Source organism: Lonchura striata, chromosome Z (assembly GCF_050655825.1).
Source record: "Lonchura striata isolate lonStrDom1 chromosome Z, ASM5065582v1, whole genome shotgun sequence".
NCBI classification, from domain to species: Eukaryota; Metazoa; Chordata; class Aves; order Passeriformes; family Estrildidae; genus Lonchura; species Lonchura striata.
The window spans coordinates 50,103,622-50,123,378 of record NC_140740.1 but is presented as its reverse complement, the minus strand read 5'-3'; the positions used below and the strand labels follow the sequence as shown (position 1 = coordinate 50,123,378).

General features: G+C 37.8%; 1 protein-coding gene across 1 annotated transcript in view; it reads left to right on the top strand.

Moving 5' to 3' along the window:
• Positions 1-2,025: 2,025 nt before the first annotated feature.
• Positions 2,026-19,757, top strand: part of CPLANE1 (ciliogenesis and planar polarity effector complex subunit 1) — a 58,167-nt gene continuing 40,435 nt past the window's right edge. The window contains 16 exon segments of the mRNA XM_085566482.1: positions 2,026-2,344; positions 2,472-2,633; positions 3,424-3,559; positions 3,745-3,864; positions 4,674-4,903; positions 5,240-5,346; positions 7,059-7,215; positions 7,974-8,077; positions 8,219-8,401; positions 9,830-10,082; positions 11,067-11,216; positions 12,067-12,824; positions 15,168-15,352; positions 16,264-16,344; positions 17,170-17,334; positions 18,073-18,246. Coding sequence (XP_085422608.1) covers positions 2,553-2,633; positions 3,424-3,559; positions 3,745-3,864; positions 4,674-4,903; positions 5,240-5,346; positions 7,059-7,215; positions 7,974-8,077; positions 8,219-8,401; positions 9,830-10,082; positions 11,067-11,216; positions 12,067-12,824; positions 15,168-15,352; positions 16,264-16,344; positions 17,170-17,334; positions 18,073-18,246 — 2,884 coding nt within the window. The 5' untranslated portion in view covers positions 2,026-2,344; positions 2,472-2,552.

Genomic DNA, 19,757 nt, shown 5'->3' with positions numbered 1-19,757 from the left:
CTCAGATGGAGAAATGATAGGTTCTGTTTCCTAATTTGAATTTGGAGGTATGTGGAAAATTAGAATCAGAGGGGAGAAGGGTGGGTTAATGCAGCAGATGAAATGAAGGATGATAATCACAGGCAAGTAACAGGCCAACATGAATGTGAAACAGTGCTCATTAATAATATTATCAATGTATCTGTACTTCTATTTTTTTCTTCTGTAACTTTCAATCAAGGCTGTGATTATGGAAAGGTGGCAGAAGGTGGGAACAAGGGTGAGTTTCAAAGAATAGCTGTTTTAAGTGAATCGAGGGTATTTCTTCAAGATGATGAAATGTAGTGACAGTTTATCCTACTCGTATTTCACCTTGTCATGGTTTAATCCCCTCTAGCATGGTTTAATCCCCTCACACTCCCACACCCCCTTCCACAGGATAGGGGGAATTGGAAAAAATGTAAAATCCATAGGTTGACATAAACATTTAATAATTGAAGAAAAGGTAGAGTAATAGTAACAAAAAGGGAGGTAACAAAAAGAGGAATAAAACCAAGAAACACAAATAAGGCATAATGCAGTTGCTCATCATGGATTGACTGGTACCCAACCTGTCCCTGAGCAATGATGAGTTCCTCCTGCCCAACTCCCTTGGCTTATATACTGAGCATGATGTTCCACAGTGTGGAGAATCCCCCTTGGCCAGTTCAGCCCTCCTGGCTGTGCTCTGTTCTGTCTTTTTGTGTACCTGCTCAGTGGCAGAGCACAGGACATTGAAAACTCCTTTATATGAAGTACTATGGTCCAACAGCTGAAAATTGTTCTGCTAAATCAAAAACATAGCACTGTACCAGCTACTTGGAATAAAGTTACCTTTATCTCAACAGAAACCAGGACAACCTAAATTCCAGTAATTCCTGTATTGTATAGAGAACACTGATCTCTTACAGCTATGTCTCCTGCTGTTACTCATGCCCCTCATCCCCAAATACTGATGATGATGCTAATTTTCCCCCATGGAGCCACAGCCATGTGCCCTGTTCCCTGTGGGCTGTTGCCACAGGCAGTCCATAGTGTCTGGCTTTCCCCACTGAGAGAGTCCTGTTGATCATCAAGTCTCCATAGTCAATTCTTAAGATAGACTTCACAGAATGCTCAAATGGTCCGAGTTTGAACGGATGTTAGAAATCAAATAGTTCAACCCCTCTGCCATATGCAGGACACCTTCAGTTAGACCAAGCTGTACAGAGCCCCATTCAACCTGGCCTGCAGTGTTAGCAGGAATGGGGCATCCTCAATTCCTCTAGGCGACCTGTGCCAGTGCCCTTTCCACCCTCTGAAAATTTTTTTCTAACATCTTTCAGCTCTAAATATTTTCTCTTTTAGTTTAAACCTATTCCTCTTTGTCCTACACACCCTTGCAAAAAGTCCCATTTTATTTTATTTTATTTTATTTTATTTTATTTTATTTTATTTTATTTTATTTTATTTTATAAGCCACCGTTAAGTCAATGTGACCAATTTGAGTCAATGAGGTTTCCACAGAACTTTCTCCAGGCTAAACAAGCCCAGCTCTCTCAGCCTGTCTTTATAAGAGCGGTGTTCCTCTTCTATCACTGTGCTCCTTTGGACCTTTTTCCAAGTGGTCCAATGCCCTTCCCGTGCTGGGAACCCCAGAGCTGGATGCAGCGCTCCAGGTGGGGTCTCATCAAAGCAGAGAAAACCCTCTCCATCCACACTGCTTTGAATACGGTCCAGGATGGGCGCGTCTTTCCGGGCGGCTAGCGAGCCTGCCACCCGAGCTGGCATCTCCGGAGGCGCAGGCGCTCGCAGCAGCGGGGCCGGCCCCGCGGGCCGCACCGGAAGGGCCGCCCTGAACACCGGGAGCCGCGGGGCGGGGCGCGGCCGCGGCTGCGCGCTGCGCTCCGCGCCGGCCGGGAGCTGCGGCGGCGGCGGGGCGCGGCGGGGCGCGGGCCGGGAGCTGCGGCCGGCCGGCGGCTGTCGGGCCGCGTGGCTGCTCCCGCTGCCCGTACCCGGGGAGGAATGCGCGCCGGGGGCCGTCTCCGCCCTGAGCCGGGCAGAGGCAGCGCGGGTTGCCGCGGGTGGTACCCGGCGGCAGCGGGGGAAGCCTGAGCCGCCCCTCGCTCCGCACGCTGGGGTGAGCGGCTGGCCCCGCGGCAGGCCAGCGCCCCTGCCCTGCAGTTCCCGTCTCCCGCCGGACGAAGCTGCGGGACGTGTTCCTCGTCTCGTGCATGTTTGGAGTTCTTCACGATGTACTCGCGGCTTTTCTCTCTCGACTCCTTCTGAGCAGCGCATCGCCCCTGAGCTGCTAGGAGGAAAATACAGTTTGGAAGTACGGGCAAGCGTAAGTTCTCTTTGTGTTTAACAGGAAGCTGATGGAGATAGTCGAAGCTTTCCGTCTGAATTCCTCTCCTCTGCACCTACCTGCAGATAACAAAAACTTCTGGGTTTTTTTTTCTTTCTTTCTTCAGTTTCTCTAGAAATGCGTGGAAAAGCCACTGTTTGCTGTTCTGTGCAAATAATGATTATGGTTACGTAGAGGTCTAGTAAGAATGGAGATTAAGCTAGATGTGCTCATCTCTACGTGTATCAAGCAAAGAAAACCATGGCCCCGCGTATCATGGGTTGGACAGGTAAGTGTAGCAAACTCTGAATTTTAATTGTATAATACTTTGCACTTCTATTTCCTTTAGGAGGATGTAAAAACAATCTCAGGAAGTATTTTGAGTGACCTTAAGAGTTATAAAATAAATTACTTTTATCTTATTGATCTGAGACTGGAGATTCAAAATTTCTCAGAGTAACGTTGCAAAGCCTTTTTTTTCCCCTACCCCGAAGACTCATACCCTAGATGAGATCGTTGTTTTGATGGTTATCGTTTTTCATAACTTTTTTTACAGTACATCGTGGGAAATGTGCACGATTGTTTTTTCCTCATTCCATCCTTCATCTCTTGAAAGATGATCACACTTTCTTAGACTTCTTTCATAAAATCACACTAATTTTTTTTTCTATGATTTGAATTTAAGTAGGTAGCAATTTAAGGCTGATTTTTTTTTCTATTGAAGTCTCTGGCAATTATTTCACTAAATTAAACACTACAAGACAAGATAGCTAATGTCCAGTTTTGGCATTTTTAGCAGGTGGGTTAGCATAAGTACTTTGAATAACTTTTAGTAATGACTGTAAGATCATTTTGGTGTTTTGAAACCTGTGGATCAAATTCATCATCACTGGAAGTCCATGCTGGATATAATGTACTGTAAAGCAAATATGCCAAAGAATGAAATTAGTATGGCAATCTGCCTTTTTGTACTTTTTAAAATTATTCTTTTCCCTAATGTTTTTTCTCTGCATTATTCTGTGTGCCTGTGTAGAAAATAGCATTTTGAAAAATTAAATGATCTTTTATTCTTTTAATAGGAAAAAGAGGCTGTTTTTCTTCTAGATGGTAAACATATAAATGAAATTAACTTGTCGTCAGGGAAGACAAGGAAGAAAATCCCTTCACTGCAGTCATTGTTGAAGAATGTGGTTGTCTTAACAACATCAGGAAATGGTTAAGTATAATATCTTAATGTGTTATAAGCTCAGGTTATTTTATTTGTATTTGTAACACTCTGAAAAGTCTGCTATCTAAAGGATCTGCCAGTTCACTTAAACTGTGGCTAAGATGGAAGAGATGTAATTTTAAGTAACTTAACAGTAATATCCTTCAAAACTTCTCTCCCCCAACGAACACAGCTGCTTGGTTGGCAGGAATACTTACAACAGGAGAGCTCTTTCTTTGGAATAAAGATCAGGACTGCTTGAAAGTTGTACCAGCAATCGAAGAGTCCAAGAAAGTAGTAGCAGGAGCACAAGGTAGGTTTTTTTCAGTTAATCCTGGGAAGAAATGGAATAAAGGGCAAGTTGTTTTCCTTTCTTTAAAGGTTATTATATGAGTAAAACAGCATTCTCACATTGTTTAGCATTTGTATAATTTGTGTGCTAGTTAAACTTTGACATATGTCATTTGAGTCATACAGGTTTTTATTTAGTAATCCCTTGTAAATAGTTCATTTTCAGATACTGTAAGTGTATTTTTTAATGTTTAATTTTTTACTGTAAAACATACCTGACTAGGTTATCAGTTAGGGCAGATATATGTTTGATGTAAACAATATATGGATAATTTGAAGCTTGTTCTCTAGGTGGGCTTTATGGCAGGTGCTAGCTGGAAAGAATAAAATACAGACATGTATTTGCAAGCTTAAATATCAAATATTGTCTTGTGTTGGATAGCATCACTGATGCCAGCTTCTAAAGTTAGGTGTTGCACAAGAAATTCTGTCATTTCAGGGAATCAGTAATATGCCTAAGAGCTAAAAGTAATCCATAAGTAGAGCATTTAGGCTATCTCAGGAAACATCTCTAATGGTTGGTTGAGTGTTGTGGGAAAGATGATTCATAGGTTGCATAGAGATGAAACCCCCATCTGACTTTACTACTGCCCAGGGTCTGCTCTTAGTCATGAAGCTGAAAATTAAAGATACTTAGCATGGCAGCTTGGATTTCTTGTTACAGATGAGAAGAGAAATTTACTTTCTCTATTGTTTTTAATTCTGTATCTAACAAAGGAACAGAAATCTTGGCACATTGTTGTGTTTGTTTGTTTTGTTTTTTTCCTTCAGAGTGTTTAATGAGGTTGTACTTGTATGTATCTGGAGATGGCAGAAAGGTACTGTTAACTACTCCTACAGCATGTGCCTTTTTGTGGGAGAGCACAGAACATGAAAACTCAGCCTCTGGTAAAAACTCTCCTTCTGGGCGTTGGACACAAGTTTTACCTGATGAATCAGTCATATTGCCTTCTCCTGAAGAAAAAGAAATTGGAGTGGATGCTGCTTTCATACAAAATGAGGTGAAAAATAAGCCCTAAAGCAATCATTTTATTTCTTAATTAAATTAGAGCCACAAAATCTGCAGTGAATTTTGAAAGCAATGTCTGCCTCTTCAGCATTTTGCAGAGGCTTAATATTTTGGGTCATGTTACATTTGGTGACAATGTAAGAACAGTCATACTGAATCAAATCAGAGTTTCTAGCCCACTTACATTCTTGCCAGCCTTTATATTTCTGAATGACAACGTTGTGTTATTTGTAATAGCTATTGATCTAAATAGGTAGATAAATACAGGGAAATTTGATTGTGACAAGCCTTTTGGGGCTTGTTTTGATCGTGTTATCTTTTTCCACAGGTACTAGCTGATTGCTGTTTGTGTTCGTTTGTATTTTACTCTGGTGAGTGTTTGGTGCTCACATTTTTGATTCTTCGATGGCATGAAAATACCTTTAAAAATGTTAGGTAAGTTCAAAGACATGTGAAGTTACAGCAATGTCAGGAATGTTTTAATTTTTATTTTAGAGCTGGGATTCAGAGATACAGCTGTGTTGTATCCTGGAATCCTGCATGCTGAGAACCCACAAAACTGAACACATTTATATTAATGTTCCATTAACCTATGGTTATAAGCACCTACTTATATTTATGTATGCATGTTTATAGCATGCCCTCTTGTCATTTTAATGCCATTCTCCCCTGTCCTTCACATGTTCCTTGTAAAATGTGTTTAATACAAGAGTGTTTATTTACATATCCCATACTTCATCATTAGCTTCCACCTAGATGAAAGTGGGAGTATTTATCACTCTGTGTGGGTAGCTATGTATACACATTGGCACATGTGTTTTAATTTCATAGTTTTTTGCATGATGATGATAGAATGTACTTTTCTTCTTTTTTGTTATATTGGTTATATATCTTATATTTTCTTATATTTCTTGTACTGTGCAGCCATGAATTCCTTGACTACCTCTTTCTCTTCTTTATTATGTGGATTTGCGTGTTTTATTGGTTTTCTGTTGCCCTTTTCATTTCTTCTGCTCATTGTGTGTGCATTTCTTTATCTGGTTTTGAACCAAGTGCTGAAATAGTCATACTGATACAACCACTTAAAAATACAATTGAGTAATAATCTGGAGCAAATGTATAGTCTATTCCTCATTCTGGGTGACATATATATCTATGAGTTTAAATAGGTATGTCCTCTACAGCTGTTATTTGAATAACTTGCCAAAAGTTTGCCCAGCACATGATGTGGTACAACTGCTTTTGTTATATGATGTCCTTTTGATACCTAGTAATGATATCCTACTTGACCTAATCTTCAGTTTATCAGTGGCATGATAAGTCCTTTCTGGTACTATATAAAAATTGAAATAGATCATAGTATACCCAGTGCAGAAATGCATATGTATGTATGTAGCTAGCTGTCTGTCCACACCATAGTGATTGCAGGCTAAAGTTGTAACTACACTTCTCAGACATCTTACTCATATTTTCTTGTGCTAGCTCCTGCTTAGTTTCATTGCTTGCTGTTGTTCAATTAATTTTTGCAAATTAATGCTTTTTTTTTCCTGTCAGTTAAATGGCATACTTCAAGATAGAATCTTTCTTGTATTTTCTGTCATGTTTTGAATCTTTTTAGGATCACAGAATTGTTTGGATTGAAAGGGACCTGTAAAGGTCACATAGTCCAACCTCCCTGCCATGGGCAGGAACACCTTCCACTAGATCACGTTACTGGAAGCATAATCCAGCATGTCATTCAAACACTTCCAGTGATGGGTCATCCACTTATTTTTTGTTCAGAGCCTCATACTGTTGATTTTCAAGTTCTGAGTATTCCTGTGGTGGATGGTGTTACAAGGTCTGAGTAAGCTGTACCTGGCTAGAATGCAAGTGTCTCAATTATATGCCATTGATCTCTATATATATGCATGTTCTAGATTTATAAATCCCATAAAAATAATTCTTAGTGCTCAGACTTAATTTTTAAACTTGTGTAAGGACAAAATATTTTTTCATTTGTAAGGCATTTGAAGAAAAAGGTGTTTTTTTTAATAGCTCATGCTTTGTATGGTTTTGTCTTGCATGTTTTTTTACTGTATAGGAATAATCCCATTCTGCAAAATGAAGTAACCACTTGGCTTTGTTATCTTTTTGTTGATATTCAGTTCTTTGCCATACCAGATCCAGTGGGTACAGCAGACTTGTTCTCTTGTTAGTTTGGTCCCTCAGTGTGTGTCTGTTAAATCAAGAGGAGCTTTACTATGTGCATTTGCAAGAGATGGACTTGTGCTTGCAGTAGCTGTAAATCAAACTGATCCAAAGGTATGTATGACAGCCCATCATTTAAGCTAGGAGTTCAGTTTGAATGAAGTGGTAACAAGGATCTTAAAACACAGTTTTAGTATCATTTTAGCACTCATAAGGAGACATGAAATTATATTTACACTGATATCCCTAGCTAAAATATTTTAATACAACTCATAATTGTTTATGTGTGATGTTCAGTTAGAAGTTGGTAAGATCCTGTTATTTCTAAGCTGTAATAAAAAAGAAATTGATTTCACTTCCTGAGTCATATCTGCAAAGATTCTGGGCGATTCTCAGTCAAACCTCAGCCTAACATGTTTTGGAGTTCCCACTTCATGGTGTTATTCCTATTAATAACTCAGAGGTCAAATTTTAATATACTTTTTAATGCTAATGATGACAAGGAAAATAAACTAGGTTTTTTGATGTAGATTAGGATGATGGAATCCTTCAATGATCCAATTGTTAAGTACCAGAAAGACTAAAGAAGAGTGATGTTACATTGAATGTTTTAGTAAAAGTTACATTGAAAAGAATACTCAATTACATATTAAGTATATAATAGTCCTTAGTTATTTTTCAAGTGTAGAACAATGTGTAAAATTCAATAAATGTTCAAATAGTAATAATTATTTAAATACAATGTCATTTCCCTTTATTGTGATGTTACCAGTCCACCAAATCTAATGCATAAGTTAGTAGTAGAAGTTTTTTTTACAGTAGTGGCATTTTGATACAAGCATTTATGATGTCTTTTATTTCTTTCCTTCTAGGCAACTCAGGTTTTGTTTTTGAACACCTTGAATTTTGTAACTGTTTCTGGTAGCCTGAAAGGTTGTAGTAGTAAAAGTAGCATGACCCCATCCAGGTTCATCAGGTCAGTAAATGATGCTGTTTCTGCTGCTGTTGTGGATCCTTTGGTTTTGTGTTATGGTTTGTTTGTTTATTTTATAACTCTCCTAACCCTCTGATGCTAAAGTTTGACAGAGAAAAAATATTTTTTACCTGCTCAATTTAGATCTTACTGGGTTGGCGATATGAGTTGGACTCCTGATAGCCTTTTCTTGGCTTGCATGTTAAAACGTGGATGTTTGGTTTTATTGACATGTATGGGGGAATTGCTGACCTTAATTGCTTCTGGATGCTCTGTAGAATTTGGACCAGCACAGTTTATTCCATTTCATCCACTAATAACATACAGGTAAAAGGGTTTAAAAAATTTATGCATTTCTGTCTTCTGGTCTTACCTTATTTCTGTCATATTTATTATAATTTTGCATAAATGTTATCTTTCAAAAATCACTCTGTGCTTTTCATGTGTCTTCCCAATATCTGTTTCTCATTCATAGTTCTCTTCTATTTCTTATAATGCGTTTGTCGTGATGAAAATTGACATTGTGACAATGTAAGTATATATAAAGTGATGTGTTTTCCTAAAAGTGTTTGAATTTATTAGTAATTAGTCATTAAAATTAGCATGTTAGTTTTTATGAGAAGAAATTAAACTTGCAGAAGTACTAAAAATGCAAGTTTATTTTAATCAAGTGCTGTTTCTCTGCTCAATGCTTAATTTTACATATAGAACCTGATGTAAGATACTGCAAATAATGTATTTGCATGGACAGAAAGATGTTGTTTTTTAAAATGTTTTGGGATTCTCCAGATCTAAATTCTGAGATTATGCTGCTGGGTGCATGAGAGAGTAGAAGGATCTTTGATAACACACTTTAGCATAAACTGAAAGTAACACAGTCTAAATAGAGAAAACAAGAGAATCTAAACTTTATTTTTTTTAAAATCTTATTAACTTTGCATGACTTAAACCAAATAGTGTGTAAATATAACAGTTTGTGAAGACATTGAAAGAAGTATACTACCTTCTTACACTATCTGGTTGAAAAAATCAGATACTAGAATGTGTTAAAATACATGAATTATGATGATGTATTGAATATATTCAGCTACTTTTTTTTTCAAGTAAACACAAACAGTGTGTTATGTGGCTAACATTAGAATACATGTATTCTAGAACTCAGTAAGGAGGGATTTCTGTATTAAAAAAACATTTTGAAAGAGAAGATGTGTGTTTATTAAACATTTTTAATATCTGAACTTATGCTGAAATAGTAAGTCAGATTTTCAAGGGGTTCTTTTCTTTCATATATGACTTTCCTAGCCTAAACCTTTAAATTTCACCTTAAAGCATTTGTCATACCTAATGACAAGTTATATAAGAAAGTTAATAAAAAGTTTAAAAATAAAGCTAAATAATACAGTTAATGCAGTTAAAAAATAAAGCTAATACAACTTAGATAAGAAAATGTGATATGGAAATTTAGACTCCAATTATGAAAAAATACAATTATTACTAAAGAAATAATAAGTGGATGCTGAAAGCTGGTTTTAATTTATTTAAATTAAAATAAGTTGTTGTTGTAGTAACATACTGGCACCTTGCAAGCATAAATAGTGTTATCAAGAGTGCTTATCATGCGAAAGTGTAGACACTTCCCTAGGATTTTGAAGGGATTTATTTGGGTAGTAGATTGCATGGTATTACATGTTCTGAAATTATTTTGTTCATAGTTATTACATATGCTTCTTAATTTTTGATGTATTTCTCTTTTAGACAGCACCAATCTTGTTGTCGAGATTCCAGCCAGTCTCTTGGTTCTTCAGGTTCTGAACGTGATTTCTTGAGACAGAGATTCTCTGTTGCTTCACATCCAAGACTACCCTACCTGATTGTCTCTGATGGATACATGATAACACTGCTAAGATTTCCTAACAACTTTTCACCATCAGGATTTATGAGATCCCTTTTGCTTGATTCAACCCAACAGCTGTTAGAAAACATCTCTCAGAATTTGCTGAACTTCAAGGTAGGATTATTAACTATTTTGAAAGCTTATAAGTAAAAAATTTCATGTGCATGAAAAAGTGTAAATCGAAGACCCAGTATCTTTGAATTATAAAGTTGTTTAAGTAATCATACTAATCTGCAAAACAACGAATACAGATTTCCTGAAATTTTATTCCTTTGATGTCTGGGTGATATTTCAGGAAAATGTAGTGAATGGGACAGTCTGAACTGTCATTGTATTATTTTTCTGGAACTGTAAAAGAAGCAGGGATATCTATATCTATACAGTTGGTTGGGGATGTTGACATTATGCTACTCTCATCAACTTTCACAATGATGCAGGAAGAATTCTGGAAATCTTCTACAACTTAGTTCCTATGGTATTTGTCCACTAGGTCTTCAGGCAAGGGTGGCAATTATAGCTTGGTTAAAGCATTTCTGTTTCATTTTCTGTCACTTCTGAATTCTCCATCTGGGAGAAGGGAAGCCGTTGAAGGAAGAGGTCCTCTGACTGTTGCTGACCACATAAGATATAAACACATATTTAGTTCAGAATATTTGCATTTGCTGATAGAATGCAGCTTCTCTTCTAATTCAGTTCCTATTCTGATTTTTGGAAAAGTGAGCTGTCATGGTATTATTCCTGCATAAGCTAGAATAGTGAGCAAGGATTTGAGGACTTAAATAGATATGTTAACTAGTAAAAATGCAGAAAAACCCTACATACAGGCAAATTTCTAGGTTTTTTTTTTCAGGCATCAAGACAGCAGATTCTTTCAGTATGAAGTAAACTAAAGTTGTCTGGTGTGAGAGAATTCTGCTTCCCCAAAGCATCATCAAGTGGTAGTTTGTTTCTGTGCAACAGATGCTTGCTGACCTGTTCTCCTTGTATGTCTGGGACTTGAACTGAAGCTTTTTACAACAGTAGCCAATTTCCTTGACTTGTTTAGAAACTGTCTGTCTTGCTAGAAACTGATATGTTTTCTGTTGTTATTTCTTCTAGTGTAAAGGGAGATCTCTACAATCACTGTTGTCTTTAAAAGCCAGTCTTTTAAAACAAGTTCAAAATCAAAGTTCTATCTTTTCCACCATTCCGAGATTCCTGGAGGAGGAGGATACAACAGAAGTTAATGAGAAAACCATGGATTTGCTGGTACTTAATAGCATTCTTCCACTTAACGTGAAATTATGTACTTTTAAGGTACTTTCAATGGAGTCTCAGCACTTTCACAGGAAAGAATTTTTGCCTTACATCTTGTCTAAGCCTGCCATCTCTCAGTTTAAAACTATTGTCCCTTGTCTTCTCACTACATGTCCATGTCAAAAGCCTCCTGCTCTCTTGTGGCCTTCGTTAAGTAATGAAAGGTGCTGTAAGGTCTCCCTGGAAAGCTAATACTTCAGCTTCACTTTATAGTAAAATGTAACATTAACTATTAGATATACTGGGGCTATAGACTATTTTAGTAACAATCTTATTCTTAATGAATAAGATACTTACCTTTATCCTGAGTTTTAAAGGATTCTTTTATAAGTTCGGAAATCTGTATTTGTCTTTTGGAAGAGTGGCCCCGTGAACATAGTTACTGAACAGCCTTTCCCAACTTCATATTATGCTTTTGAGTTTTGGTTCATTCTTTGAAGCTTTTGAGCTTTTGTTTAATGTCTTTTATATCTTACAGGTATCTGGCAGAATTTCTGTCTTTTATTCTAGGCTTAGTGAAGGATGGGGTTTCACTTTCTGGTATAAAGTCTTCTGCTATATTGGCAGTGTAATTTTGGTGTTAGGTAATTTAATTTGTCTGCCCAACTGTTTTGCAAAGAATGACATTTAATTTGAGACTGAGATGAAACTGCAGTTTATTAGATATACTAGCATTTAAGCAAGGTAATTAAGCATAAAAACTTCATTTATGACACTGACTAAATTATGAGTCTTTGCAGTCTTTGTGTGCTCTCTCTCAGTAAACTTGAATTAAACTTGATTTTTCACTTGTCTGATTTAGGACGTTGAAGAAGAATCAGACAATGAAAGGCAGTTTTACAATTGCCCTTCCATCTTCTATAACCAAAGAATCTATTCATCTGTTGGTAAAGCTGATGAAGGCTGCTTAGAATTTGCATCAATGTTTGATACCATTCATGCAGAAGACGATATTGAAGAGAAAGATAAATCATCACTGGAACTATATTCCATTCAGAAAAACCTCCTTGGTGCATGGCAGATAGGGATTTCAAAAAAATTGGAAGAGAAAGATGCATTACTGAATTACACAGTGAACTGCATTATCCATTTTTTCAGAATTGTTCAGTTTGTGAAATGTACTTTGCTAAACCAAGATGCATTTTTGAACAAGTCTGTGAAGAATACTCAATGGATGCATTTTGTCTTGAAATATTTTCAGCAGTGTTTGACTGTCTTGTACTGGCATTCAAGAGCCAGTGTGACTCGGCATGTGGCAAAGCTTACATTAGAAACTTTAAAACTGATGTTTATACAGCAACAAGATCTGTTGTTCTCAAAAAACCTTTTGGCATGTTTCTGTCTTTTGAAAATGGTTTCTTATATCCTAAGCAGAGTATGTGTACTACAGTATGAGAATTTTTTTGCCTCTCCTGACACTAATACTCTCGTGGAACTTGACTCCCTCACTGTGCCTGTTTTCTTAGTTCTTGATGATAATAGTACTCAGCAGTTTAGTTCACTGAAATCTCTGCTTAGAGAATGTCCTCAAGTAAACCATGACGCAAAAACAGAAAAAAGGTATGAATAAGCTTTGCGTGGGGAAAAATGTACATGAAAACCAGGTGATCAGGCCCAGCCATCACAGGTTTATGAAAGGCAGATCCTGCAAGACCAGCCTGGTTTTCTGTGACAGGTGACCTACTTGATGGATGAGGGAAAGGCTGTAGATATTGTCCACCTGGATTTTAGTAAAACCTTTAACACAGGCTCCCATAACTTTCTCCTGGAGAAATTGGCTGCTTATGGCTTGGATAAAAGCACTCCTTGTTGAGTTAAAATGGATTCATGCCTGATAGCTTGGCCTAGGAAGTGGTGGTGAATGGAGTTACATCCAGCTGCAGCCAGTTGCTGTGGTGTTCCCTAAGGTTCAGTATTGGGGCCAGCCCTGATTAATATGTTTATCAATGCTTAAGGTGAGGGGATTGAGAGCACCTTCACTCGGTTCATAAATAACAGTTGAGTGTGACTGTTGATCTGCTGGAGGACAGGAAGGCTCTGCAGAAGGATCTGGACTAACTGCATTGGTAGGCTGAAGCCAATGGTGTCAGGTTCAACAAGGCCAAGTACCAGATCCTGCCCTTGGGTCACAACAACCTTGTGCAGCACCACAGGCTAGGGTAGAATAGCTGGAAAGCTGCCCATGTTGGTTGGTGTTGGTTGACAGCAGATGCACATGAGCCAGTGTGTGCCCAGGTGGCCAAAAGAGGCCAATGAAATCCTGGCAGCAGGACCAGAGAAGTGACAGTTGTTCTGTACGTGGCACTGGTGAGGCAACGCATCAAGTCCTGTGTCTAGCCCTAGGCCCCACAGTATCTGAAAGTGTCGTCAAACATTGTACCAGGCTGCCTGGGGAAGTGGGCTGAATCATATTTAAAAGATACGTAGCTGTGGTATTTAGGGACATGGTTTAGAAGTAGGATTGGCAATGTTAATGTTGGACACAATGATCCCAAGGATGTTTTCCAGCCTAAGTGGTTCTATATGGTGGAACAAAAATTGTATGAGTTAAACTATAATGAAATATCCTTTTGTTTTTTTTCCTGCCATTTACTCCATGGAAAGGCATCATAAACAAGGCATACGGATTAAGACTCAGACCTATATTTGAATATAGTTTGGTTCTGGTGACTAAACTATAACTGCAAATCGGTTTGGAGATAACTGATGGGTTGACAGCTGACACCAGGCCTGGTAGTGCAGCATTTATCCAGATATTGAAATTTAGATGCTTTAACTGTCTCTTGTGCATTTCAGTTCTTCCTAGTTGCAAATTATATGGAGCAAGAGTCTGCTCATATGCAATATGTCAATGGTGTCAATTTAGTCAGCAAAGTTTTTATTCATAATGGATGTGGTGTCTCAGAGCAATAAGAAAAGCCCATTTGTGGAAATGAACTTACTTAAATTTCTGCACACATAAACTTGACTGAAATGTGCTGTCAGCTTTTAGGAAAGTATACTGTTATCACTGGAGTATTTCTATGCTGCAAAACTCCAGTGAATCAAAATGTGCTGTTTACATGAGCAGGCTTCTGCTTTCCAGAGATTTAGAACGTAAGTAGCATTATAACTCATTAATTAATTCCTACTACAATGAAAGGCATTTCTTCAATAATCATTAAATATAGTACTATGTTCTCTGCTAATCTGATACACAAGTTTCAGTTATATTGGAGAAGATAATCTATATTTTTGATTAATTGGGCTCCAGGTGATGAGCACTGTGCATCTGATTGCTTCTGTGTTAATTATGAACCCAGTAGTACTTCAAGATACAAATGTATTGCAGTTATGTGCAAGCTTTTTCAAGCCTCTAGCAATGTGTGTTTGCTTGTATTGTTAAACTTACTATGTATCTGAGCTGGTACATCTAGTAGGACTGTGCTAGGCAACAGGGACTTGCCAGCCCTAAAACCATTCTTCATTCTTATTTTATTTATTTATTTTATTTAGAATTGCATAATTCTGCAATCTTGTTTTATCGTCTTTGCTCTTCTGTGTTATGCTTTAATTGTTTTTTAATTAGTCTTGTTTATAAAGATAGTAATACCTGTTCTGAGGTTTCTCTGTCTGAGATAAATTAATTTCCCCATTGTTTAGCTAGCAAGGGGATTAATTTTGGGGGCATTTAGGTTCTTAAAGTATATTCCTGTGCTTAAGAAAATTCAGAAGATTTAATGTTTGTTAGTTAAAAATTAGGCAAAAAGTGCTTCATTTTCTCCCCCCAGCAAAGTCAAGCAAGTAGTTAATAGAACTTAGTTTTTGGGTGCATAATATAAAAGAAAAGAATATAGGAAATTGATGTAGGCAACTTTGTTAACTCTTGCTTAATTTCATAATATTGTACTTCTTGAATTACAGGTTGACTGTACTATGGCGACTATTATATGAGAAAGTGGTTTGGTATCAGGTGCAGTTGAAAAGAAAAGTGAACAGGAATGCAGAAGAGGTTTCTATTGTCTCATTGCTTTTAAGTCATATACAAGCAACCATTCAGTCTTCAGGAGTGACATTAGAACAACATTTGAAGATTAATTCTGTATCTGGTTAGTAAAAATGTTAATTGAAAACTAGGAAAATTAGGTCCATCTTAGTAATTGGTAACTGACCACTAGATTTTTAAAAAGTGAACATTTAGACTTCTCTTAAAATTCTTACCATAATTCTGTTTTAAATACTTTATGTCCTGGTATGTCTGTAGATTGCATTATAATCTTTAGAGTTTGTTAAGCTAAATAAGAAGACTGAATTTATTTCAGTTTGCTTTGAGCCATATCCTAAAGAATCTGAATGGAAGATTTTAATTCTGATCTCCTGTGTTGTTTCTTCTGAAGTAAATGGGCATCACAATGTGTCTCTTACTGGATTTCTGTGTAGAAAGATTGTTCACTCCATATGGTCATTGTGGTCATGAGTATGTTGTATTCACAAATGTGGTCAGTTTAAACTACGCATCTAATTAGTGTAACCTAAGGTGCTTGGTAATCTAGCATATTTATTCTCCAAAGGGTATATAGTTGTAGCCTAATTTCTTACACTTTACTGTCCTATATTCTACTTTCCTTTTGACTTCTACACTGCTAAAACCAACTTCCCATTTATGTCTCCCTTTACAACTCTGTTTCCTTGCCATGTCATGGCAAGACAGAGAGAGAGATTTCTCTCCCCTAAACGACAATTCTAATGCCTCTTCCTACAGCACTCCATACAATACATTGGCTTCTCCTGGAGGAGAGCTCATACATTACCTATCCTGGCAGGGAGTATTCAATATTCATCTTCTCTCAGATGTTCACAACCTAGACTTAATTGTGAAAATAGAAGTTTGCTGGGGGCTCACATATTTTGTTCTGCTTTCAGTAAGTCTCTGATGCTGAAAGAAGAGTGTATGTATTTGTAAATATAAAAGTAATTACTAAAAGTAGAGCTTTTAATTTGTTAATATGTGATTTTATAGGTGAGGAGAAGTTCCTTTTAGGCTCATACAGAGAAGCTGTGGACATTTGGAAAAGATCTCTTTGTGAACTCAAAACAAATGGTAAGGGATAATATCTTTGAGGGTAGAGGGAGTGAGCTGTATAATCATTTTACATTTGTGACTCTGTTTGCCTTTCAGAAAGGGTACATATTTGAAATTAAGATAGGATGAGTAGACACCAGTCAAAACTTAAGTCTGGTTGCTCTCTGAGAAAATTCTGTGCATTTCTATTTTAATATCAGAGCTTTCTTAGGACTATGAAGTACGTGGTACAGGAAAGTACTAGATGAATTCATATGAAAGAAAGAGTCAAAACAGATGAACAAAAATCAATTCCTTCAGTAGCTGTAAAATTAAAATAATTAGTGTTTGGAGAGTAACAAAATAAAACTTGTGTAAGGAGTTTTTATAAGAGTTGATTTGAAACAGGTATACCAGAGTCTCTTTCCAGGCATCATGAGAAAAATTTTTCCTGGTTATTAAAGAATACTTAATTGAGGAAAAAAATTCAGATTATTGGCGGCTTGGTGTGTGTCTAAGCAACTCCACTGTGGTTCAGGCATTCTTTCTTTGAAGGCTGGGTTTCCTTAAGCTCTCCTGTCTTTGTCTGTGTCTTAACAGTTATGCATAGTATTGTTTTAAAAACTGCCATATCTCTAGAAATAAAAATGTGGATGAGCATTAACTTACTAGGGACTTAGAGGCTGTATAGAAGGATCGTATCCTAAAGTAGCAGCTCCTGATTTCTACTCCTTAAAGTGTATTTTTATGTAGATGTGTTTCTAGAGAGGAAAGAACTAGTACTATAATTTGCTGCATCTCTTCTTGTGTTTATTGTTTCTTTTCCACTTGGACTTCTACCTTTTTTTAAATCTTTTAATGCAGGAGGAAAAAGAGCATGTTTTCTTCAGCGTAGATACTATCTTGCAATATTGTTTTGTCACCTGTATCAATATAACCTGTGTGAAGCTCAGGGACTCTGCGATCATCTGGTAAGAGAGATTCTAAGGCGATCACAGCTCTCCACAGGTCAGATGGAAGAATTTTCTGGTATGTTTACATTGCCTAAAAGTGTGGTAAGGTATGTTGAGACTGAAGAACTTAACGTCGATTTTCTGTGCCCTCACATGCATACCTGACACCTTTTGACGCTTTACACTTTACACTGTTTTCAGTGACTTTTTCTGATCCTCTGATATTTCAGCTGCACTTGTTGAAATATGTGTTTAGACAACTCTCATTGTCTACTAGTCACCTGCTAAATATTTTTAGATTCAAATCCTCCCAAAGAAAGACTTTGAATAAGAAAAATAAGGGGGAAATAATGTGATTTGATTTGACATTTATTTAACTTTTTTATGATACAGTATGAAAACCAGCAAATTTTAGTTTGGTCACCAGTCCTAATTTGACAGTGGGATGTTTTGCGATGCTTGTAAATTTTTTTTTTCCGAAGTCTGAATCCAAGTGAAATCTAAATTTCCAAGTTTGAAGAAGCGATTTTTTTTCTCAGTGCAGGTCTAAATTTAGATGTTAAAGGTCCATCTCCGGTCATTAAAAACCTTGTATAAAAGTCTTCTAATATTAGTATAATGTACAATTATTACAATTATTAGTATAATGTATAATTAGTATAAAAGATTAAGCTCTGTAAGTTCTGAAAGCTTGTCAAGGAATTATGTAAGTTTGCTTATTTTAAAAAAATGTTTTATAACCTGTGATTAAATAATTTTGGCATTCAAATTTAAAATAATTTTTATTGTAATATTTTTGTTTGGATTTTTTTAGATACCAAGTATTTTCAGCATGAACTATGGATGGTAACCAGCATTCATACTGACACTGCCATGGCTGTGATTCGATCCATGGCACGATTCATGGCTGCTTATTTCACAAAGCAGCTGCTCTATATCTTTCCTCCTCACAATGTTGACATCCTTCATCCCCTTCACATCAAACAAGGTATTTCCTGTACAAGCAGTTCTAGTTGTCTAAATCTTACCATTTTTTTCACATGTATCATTGATGTCTGTTATGATGTAACTTGATGATCAAATTAGCTTTTCAGTGGAGTAGGAGACAGAAAAACCATAAGGAGGTCACAAAAAAAGTGTAGCTGATACAATTTTTGTTCCAACAGATAGGATCATTTAGGTTGGAAAATACCTGTAAGATCATGGTGTCCAACCATTAATATTGCCAAGCCCACCACTAAACCATGTCCCTAAACACCACAGCTACAGATCTTTAAAATACCTACAGGAATGGAGACTCAACCCGCTTTCCTGGGCAGCTGGGTCCAGTGCTTGACAACCCTTGTAGAGAAGCAGTTTTTCCTGATATCCAGTCTAAACCTCCCCTGGCATAACTTGAAGCCATTTCCTCTTCTATCACTTGGCACTTGGGAGAAAAGATGGATCCCAACTTGGCTACAGCCTACCTGCCTTCAAGAAGTTGTAGAGTAATAAAGTCTCCCCCGAGCCTCCTGTTCTCCAGGCTAAACATCCCCAGCTCCCTCCGTTGCTTCTTACAGGACTTATGCTCCAGTCCCTTCCTCAGCCTTTTGCCCTTCTCTGGACACACTCCAGCACCTCAATGTCCTCCTTGTACTGAGGGGCCCAGAGCTCACCCCAGCATTCAAGCTGACCTCACCAGTGCAGAGTACAATCACTACCCAAGTCCTGCTGGCCACACTAATTCTGATACAAGCCAGGATGCCCTTGGCCTCCTTGGCCACCTGGACACACAATAGCTCGTGTTCAGCCGCTGTCAAGCAATATGCCCAGGTCCTTTTCCACTGGACAGCTTTCCAGGTACTCTTCCCCCAGCATGTAGTGTAGGCAGGGGTTGTTGTGACAAAAGTGCAGGACGTGACGCATGGCCTTGTTAAATACCATAGAACTGTCCTCAGCCTGTCAATCCAGAACCCTCTGCCTGAGAGTTCCTGCAACCCAGAGCCTTCCTGCACCCTAGAAGGAAGGTCATAGAAGGAGATCAGGTTGGTCAAGCAGGACCTGCCTTTTTCAAATCCCTGCTGGCTGGGCCAGATCCTGGTTGTCCTGTATGTGTCTCATGATGGCACTCAAGATGATCTATGACTTTCCTCTGCACCACAGTCAGGCTGACAGATCTGTAGTTCTCCAGACCCTTCTTCCAGCTCTTCCTGTCAATGGGGTGTCCCTTTTGCCAACCTCTGGTCAGCTGGAGCCTCCCTGGTGAGCCAGGACTGTGGGTAATGATGGAAGCTGACTCAGTGAGTACTTCCTCCAGCTCCCTCAGTACCCTTCAATGGATCCCATCCAGCCCAATGGTGTGGTGTATCAGCTGGCTGACCATTTTCCCTTGAACTGGGATCTTCATACTGTTCCACATTGCTGTCTTCCAGCTCAGATGGCTTGTTACCCAGAAAACTGGTCTTACTATTAAAGACTGAGGAAGGGAAGGAATTAAGTACCTCAGCCTTTTTATCATCC